This window comes from Propithecus coquereli, unplaced genomic scaffold, assembly GCF_000956105.1.
Source record: "Propithecus coquereli isolate 6110/MARCELLA unplaced genomic scaffold, Pcoq_1.0 Scaffold477, whole genome shotgun sequence".
Taxonomy (NCBI): domain Eukaryota; kingdom Metazoa; phylum Chordata; class Mammalia; order Primates; family Indriidae; genus Propithecus; species Propithecus coquereli.
In genome coordinates, this window is record NW_012150585.1 from 1,514,778 (window position 1) to 1,522,951 (window position 8,174).

Sequence of the window (8,174 nt, forward strand, 5' to 3'; positions counted from 1 at the left end):
GAACTCCTGAGCTCAAACAATCCGCCCACCTTGGCCTCCCAGAGAGCTAGGATTACAGGCGTGAGCCACCGCGCCTGGCCCTTGATTTATTTTTAATAGAGTGAATGTACTTTTAAAAAAATCAAAGTGATAAATGGACATGGATTTTTTTTTTAAGTTTAAAAGAATTTTTAAAAGGCTTACAAAAACATTGGTTCCCTGCCTCTGCCCCTTCTAGCTCTTCTCTATACTCTTGTTCAGATTTTCCTACCTCGGTGTTTCTAAACCATATGCTTGTACTGCTTCCTCTTGATTCTTGATGTGTTTGCCACAGATGTTGTAGAAGAGGATTTAGATCTCTTATGATATCTCCCTCCTTCCTACTCCATATCCTCCCACTATAGTTAGTTGAATGTTTTTTGGCTAAATCAGTATCAAGCATTTAAATGATTTTGCTCCTTAATGTAACAAGTAATTACTGTAATTTTGCTTTCTTATACGACCTTCTGCTTTTCCTGAAGTAATTATTTTGATTTCCTTAGTTTACGGTTTGTACCTGTCACAACCAAGTCATACTGTGCTCTCAAACATCCTTTCAGTATAATCTTCTATGAAATAAAATCTATTAATACACCATATTAATATAGTAGCTGGCGTATGGTATAATATGCTAATATTTAGGAGTGGTCTGTGTTCAACTCCTCTCTGGACTGGTTATTCTCTGTGCTGTGTTCCCTGTCACCCTGAGGTCTCCCTCACTGTCCTCATGGGACTTCATTGCCCGTCCCCTTTGGAGTGTCTGTTTCTTGGCTCCTGTGTTTTCCTCTTTTCTTGCTTCCTTGTTTGGGAAGAATATGTCTTCAAAAATAGCTTTCTGTGAAAAAGTGAGGTAAACTTTTTTAGACCTTCGATCTCTTAAAATGCCTTTATTCAGTCCTCAAATGTGAGTTGACTAGTTATAGAATTTTGGATTGAAAAATATTCAGCTGTAAATTAAGGCTTCACTGATGTCTATCTTCTAGTGTATTTTTTACTCTTTGGTGCCCCCTTTCCCTCTATTCCCAGAAGCTTTCAGGGTATTTTCTCTGTCCTTGATTTGCTGAAAAATTTAAGAGTATTTTTGGTTGGTTTGTTATGGGCTTCTTTTCTTTCCTTGAACCGGGTCCCCAACCTTTTTGGCCCCAGAGACAGGTTTCACAGAAGATAGTTTTTCCATGGACCCGGTGGGGGATGGGGGGCAATATGATTTAGGGATGATTCAAGCGCATTACCTTTATTGTGTAGTCAGACCTCTCTGCTAATGATAATCTCTACTTGTGTAAGAACCGGTTCCCCTCGGCCCCAGGAACAGAGAAGCAGAGTCACCGAGGATGCAAATGGCAAAGGAGTTTATTTGCTAGCTCGAGCTAGGGTCTAAGTCCCAGAGCACCAACGCAGTGGCCTCCCTATGAACCAGGACCCCGCCCCGGGGTAAAAGTGAAGCTTTTATACTTTCGGTTGCGCAGGACACACCGGTGGCATACGATACGCTGAGCCCACCATCCCCTTTCCCCCTTCGTCCATTGGTTCCTTTGAAAGTGGAGGATTGTTTTGACCCCCAATTGGGTGGTCCCAAGCCTCAGGATTTTCAATTTTCGTGCCAGCGCCAGTTCTGATCTGCGTTTGGGGAGGGGGACTGAGACTTAGGCCTACTCTAGGAAGTTCAGCCTGTCATGGAGTTACTCCTGCCCTGTTTTTTTTTTTTTTGATTAACTATATTTGACTAACAACTAAAAGCAAGCACGGTTACAGAAGCAAATGGCATTAGTTAAAATCAAAGAGAACACATTTTTCTAATCTAAAACAGTTTCTGTTCCACACAAAACAAAGTACATTCTTCTACTATCAATTCCTGCCTTTCACTTGCAGCTGCTCCCCAGCACTAGCATCACTACCTCAGCTCCACCTCGGATCATCAGGCATTGGATTCTCATAAAGAGTACACAGCCTAGATCCCTCGCATGCACAGTTTGCAGTAGGGTTCCTGCTCCTATGAGAATCTAATGTCGCCGCTGATCATACAGGAAGCGGAGCTCATGTGAGCGATGGGGAGCGGCTGTAAAATAGAGATGAAGCTTCACTCACTCACCTGCTACTCACCTCCTGCTGTGCGGCCTGGTTCATAACAGGCCACGGACTGGTACCGGTCTGCAGCCCAGGGGTTGGGGACCACAGGGGTACACAATGAATCCTTTCTATATGGATATGTATGTCCCTCAGGTCTTGGAAATGTTCTTATTCTTTAATAATTTCTTTTCTGTATGTTGGGATAAAAGGACATTGCAGGGATCATTTATGCTGTTGAGCCATGAATTGAAGAATATGATTAGCTACCTTATAAAGATATAAAGCTATTATGTACCCATCATAATAAAATTTAAAAAAGAATGTGAGGCTGGGCGCGGTGGCTCACGCCTGTAATCCTAGCACTCTGGGAGGCCGAGGTGGGTGGATCTCTCAAGGTCAGGAGTTTGAGACCAACCTGAGCAAGAGCGAGACCCCGACTCTACTAAAAAATAGAAAGAAATGATCTGGACAACTAAAAATATATGTATATAGAAAAAATTAGCTGGGCATGGTGGCACATGCCTGTAGTCCCAGCTACTTGGGAGGCTGAGGCAGAAGGATCGCTTGAGCCCAGGAGTGTGAGGTTGCTGTGAGCTAGGCTGACGCCACGGCACTCACTCTAGCCCGGGCAACAAAGCGAGACTCTGTCTCAAAAAAAAAAAAAAAAAAAAAGAATGTGATTAGCTCAACCCTCTGCACATAAGGAATGAAAAAGAGTGAGGGATGGTGGGCAGAGAGGGCCTTCCAGATCAGGGAAACGACTTGAACAAAGGCTCAGAGGTCGGGATGATCAGAGCAGATGCAGGAAACGCTGGGAGACGCAGCAGCAGTGCCTGTTAGGGAGTTGTGGCAAATGCTGTTGGTTACGGAGATAGATCAGAGGGACCCGTGGAAGCCAGGAAGGAGAAAGATTTTGCGACAGGGGAAGTTGGGAGTTACTTAATGCTTAGGGGTTTTGAGTTGGCGAGTGTTTAAGGATGGCTAAGCTGATAGCTGTAAGCAGAAGGATTTGGTGAGATAAACTGCAAGTTGGGAGGATCACTACAAAGTTGTTTTAATAAATCAGGTTTGAGGTTGGTGAGTAGAATGAAAAGGAAGGTATGGATATGAGATTCTCTTAGGGAAAATCATTAGGCTATAGCGACTAGACAGACATTGATGATGTAGTGGGAGCGTGACTGATAACTTCTGACTTTTGTAATTGAGATGTTTGGCTGCACGTGCTGCATTATCCCTGCTATGGAGCCCATTTCCTTAAGCATGAGTGAAAAGAAAGCAGCTACAGATGAGGGCTTTCTTTTCCCTCATTCGCTAGCCAGCACTAATAACAGGACTAAGTATGGGGTGGGTGGTTTGTCATCTTGCATAAGTGCTTATAATATATATTTATTTGCCTTTATCCCATCAGTGTTGCTTCCATTGGGGAATGCAAATACAGAGTGGCATTTTATATGGACTTCTCTCCCTCTCTCCTGACAGCTTACTTTAGCAAACTTCACCCTGCTGTGGGCAGGGAAAATGGAAAAGGTTACTCATGTATTGTTTCTTCTCATTTGGCACCTCAATTTTTAGAACTCAACTTGATAGAAAATATTAATCCCTTTTAATTACTGAATTGAAATAACTTGTTTCTTTGGAAGAACTCAAGATGCTTTATGGTGGTGTAGTTGACCGTTTTCCTCTTACAAATCTCATTTTTTTCTTACCATAATAACCCACAGAGAATTTCTCATCTTTAATCTCTTTCCTTATTCTGCTCCTTAAACGTTATTTTCCCAGGTACTTTGTTCAGAGGTTAATGTCTGTCCCCTTTTTTTATATGGGCTTCCATTTTTAATCTTGAAAATATTTTTTTCTTTTTCCAGAGTTGAGGAGGTAGAAAATTTTAATAATTTTTTTAATTGTAAGCTAGGTAGCTTTTTGTAGCACTGCCATTTCTAGATACATTTGCCTGTAGCTTGCCATCTGCATGATATTTCTGTGACTGAGAGTGCCCTCTTTTGGTGACACAAAAATAATTCAGGAAGTGCTAGAATCTCTGGAGTTACTGAGTTTTTAAAGAGCGGTTTGCGTGACCCCAAGCCTACATCTGGCCCAATCGATGTTCACATGGCATTTGCCATCTGCAGCTTTAGGAGCAATTGATAGGTGCCATTTCCCCAAACAAGAGTAAGCTGTTAAGAAATTTTATTTGTTTTAGGTGGAAAGGCCTCCTTCTCCATTCTCTATGGCCCCTCAAGCTTCCCTTCCCCCAGTGCCACCAAGACTTGACCTTCTGCAACAGCGAGTATCTGTTCCTTCAAGTACTTCTGGTCTTGGAACCGCCTCTAAGGTAAAGCATTATCCATTTCTGCAGCTTTCTGAGTCTTTGTTGTGCATTAGTGGGTTTTGATTGATTTGTTTTCCATCGTTCTTCCACAGGCTGCTTCTGGCTCCCTTCATAAAGACAAACCATTGCCAGTACCCCCCACACTTCGAGATCTTCCACCACCACCCCCTCCAGACCGGCCTTATTCCGTTGGAGCAGAAAACCGGCCTCAGAGACGGCCCCTGCCTTGTACACCAAGCGATTGTCCATCCAGAGACAAATTGCCCCCTGTCCCCTCTAGCCGTGTTGGGGACTCATGGCTGTCCCGGCCAATCCCCAAGGTACCAGTAGCTGCCCCAAGTCCCAGTGACTCCTGGACAGGAAGAGAATTAACCAACCGACACTCACTTCCATTTTCATTACCCTCGCAAGTGGAGCCCAGAGCAGATGTGCCTAGGCTTGGAAGCACGTTCAGTCTGGATACCTCTATGGTGAGTTCTAATTTTTGAAATTATTCAGCTTACTAACAAATATTTATGGATGGCATTTTATGAACCAAAGCTTTGTGATAGGTTTTATACAGAATTCAGAGATAATATAATCCCTGTCCTTAAGAAGTGTATGTTAAGAGAGCAGATGAGGCAGTTTGTAAATATTGCAGTAAATGTCCTTTTATAAATGCCATGTGTAATATAACTAGAAAATGCTTAAGTTTTAGAGAAAGGAGAGATTATTCCCAGATGCAGCAGTCAAGAGGACTTTATGGAAAGAGTGGCATCTGGATCTGCAGTACTCTTTGGAAAGTGGAGACAGTTTTAAGATAAGAGCCACAATGATAGCAATGCTTAAAGTGTATTTGTGGAATGACAAGTAGGTTAATCTGAGTAGAGCAGAAATTTTGTTTCTCAGAGTAGGAGAAAGGGCTAGAGAGGAACATAAACACCAGATTAGAGGACTGAATACTACTTCCCTAAAGAATTCAAATTTGTGTGGTAGGAAATGAGGAGCATTTGAAGATTTTAAATTAGTGGAATGACGTGACCGAAACAATGGATTAAAGAGATGACTCTTAGTAGTTGCAGGGTACCTTGGAAAGAGAATAGGCTGAAAAAAGATCTCTCAGCTTTGCTACTTGGGAAAGTCAAAGGGAAAGTAAGTGAGCTTGGGAGAGACAGGAATAATACAGGGGTTTAGTGTGTCCAGTGCTACATGAGCAAGAGGGAGAAACATTGTCTATGAGCAGAGTGGCCAGCCAGATTAGGCAGAAATCTTTAGAGAGCATGAAACAAAGACTTAAGGCTTGAAAGTAGTCAGCGGACAGGAATAAAGATGAGAAATCTCACAGATGCGCATATGCGCCCCCACACACAAGCAAAACTCCTCAGGTTTCAAACCTGGCTAACTAGGAACATGTTGAATTTGAGATGAGCGATTGATGGAGGACTTGGCAAGTAGGTAGTTTGGAAATCTGAGATGGAATGGAAAGGGTGATGTTGAAAAGTATTGCAGCTCTTGAATGAATGGCATGTTTCTTGGTTGCAGGGAAAAGGGGAGGGTAACATTTAAGTGGCATCTGTGCGATGAGCATTTTGTTAGTGAGAGTAGATTAGGTTTGACTTTCTGGTGTCATCAATGTAGAATGACCATTTTCTGTTTGGGTATAGATTATTTAAGTTAGAAATGGTATTTGCGTAGATAGCAAGTTTACTCAAATCTTTCTGGAATTAAACACAAAAAACAATTTCCCTGGCTCTTTCTACATCTCTGTCTCCCTAACTCTTAAATTTGAATGTTCTTAAGAGCTTGAAAGCAACTCTGCTTTTGCCAGATATGGTAACCCCTAGGCATGGCATTGAGAGTGAGATCTGTCTCTGTTACTGTTCTTATTTTGAAAAGGTCCAGTAACTAAGAGGAGATACCTAGCTGTGGCAAGGAGGTTCTTTTTCAACACCTTTCTTTACTTTCCAGAATATCAGTAGCAGCCCATTAGCAGGTCCAGAGTGTGAGCACCCCAAAATCAAACCTTCCTCATCGGCCAATGCCATTTACTCTCTGGCTGCCAGGTAAGTTTGCTAAAGCTGTATTTCATACAGTGGAGTTGGTACTTGTAAAGAGCTTACTGAGAGAAAATTTAGAAAACCCAGAGAAGTATAAAGAAGAAAATAAAAATTGATCTCTATTTGCGTCATGTAGAAGCGATCATATTTTATGTTTTGGAATATTTGCTTCCTTTCTTTTATCTGTGTAGATGTATATAGATTGGTCTGGCTGGGGCTTGTCAATTTTACTATTTTCCAAGAAGCAAATTTGGTTTTGTATGTTACTTAATTCTTATTGGGTATCTAAAAAGATAGATACCTAATTCTGTTTCATTGCTCTTTATTCTTTCTGCTTTCTTTATTTAATTTGCTGTTTTTCTGGCTTCATAAGATGGATGCAGTCTGCTTGGGCTGCCTTAACAAAATACCACAGATTGGGTGGTTTAATTTGTGGAAATTTATTTTCTCACAGTTCTGGAGGCTGGAGAAGTCTGAGATTAGGGTTCCCTCCAGGTTGGTTTCTGGCGGGGGCTCTGTTCCTGCCTTCTCCTTGAACTAAGTCCTTATACAGTCTTCCTTGGTGTGTGGGCACAGAGAGAGAGCAGAGTGAGCATGCTCACAAGTTGTCTGGGGTCTCTGCTTATAAGGACACTAATCCTATCAGATCAGGGTCCCATCCTTAATTACCTCCTTAGGGGCTCCATCTCCAAATGTAGTCACCTCTCAGTATATTCAGGGGATTGGTTCCAGGACCCCCTCATATACCAAAATCCACACATAATCCTGAAGTCAGCCCTGTGGAACCAGCATATGTGAAAATTTGGCCCTCCCTGTACTCGGGTTTGCATCCTGTGAATGCCGTATTTTCTATCTGCATTTGGTTACTGATATGGAACCCATGGATACAGAGGGCTGACTTTGTTCATTGAAAAAAATCCACATAAAGTGGACCCATGCGTTCAAACCTGTGCTGCCCAAGGGTCAGCTGTATAGCCACGCTGGAAGGTAGAGCATTAATGTATGAATTTGGGAAGGGGGTGGGCACAAACATTTGGTGCATAACAGATGTTTAACTGTATTCCACAAATTTTGATATGTTGTATTTTCAGTAATCATTCATTTCAAAACATATGCTTTTTCCATTTGTGATTTCATCTTTGATTCATGAGTTACTTGTGTGTTACCTGATTTTCACACATTTGAAGATTTTCTGGTTATCTTTCTGCTTTTAGGCTTCGTTCCAATTGTGGTCAGAAACCATATTCTTTATAGACTATGGTAAAATCTAGTAATATGTACCACCTTCATTTCATAAGAATCTGTATTTTGCATTTGTTGGGTGTAGCATTCTGTATATGTCAATGAGGTCAAGTTTATTAATTGTGTTGTATCTTCTGTCTCTCTGATTTTTTAAAATATACCCATTCTATCAGATAACTGAGAGGAGTATGTTAAATTCTCCACCTATAACTATGGGTTTCTCTTTTTTCCTTTTAGTTCTGTTCATTTGTGTTTTATGTGTATTTAGCGTATGTAATTAGGTTACACTGACATTTAGAATTACTGGTATTAAGTGGTAAGAGTTTTTATTATGATGAAATATCCCATTTACCCTGTAGTTTCACTTCTTGCCTGCCTTTCGTCTGCTTTGTCCTGTATTAAAATGGCTACATCAGCTGTCTTTTAGTTAATATTTGCATGCTTTCAGCTTTTCTTTTCCCTTATATTTAAGGTATGTCTCT

The 8,174-nt window shown here is 41.4% G+C and overlaps 1 protein-coding gene across 1 annotated transcript in view; it reads left to right on the plus strand.

Annotated features, from left to right (window-relative positions):
• Positions 1-8,174, plus strand: part of CBL (Cbl proto-oncogene, E3 ubiquitin protein ligase) — a 32,005-nt gene that overhangs the window by 15,848 nt on the left and 7,983 nt on the right. The window contains exons 8-10 of the mRNA XM_012655462.1: positions 4,286-4,417; positions 4,507-4,884; positions 6,362-6,456. Coding sequence (XP_012510916.1) covers positions 4,286-4,417; positions 4,507-4,884; positions 6,362-6,456 — 605 coding nt within the window. The remainder of the gene's footprint in view (positions 1-4,285; positions 4,418-4,506; positions 4,885-6,361; positions 6,457-8,174) is intronic.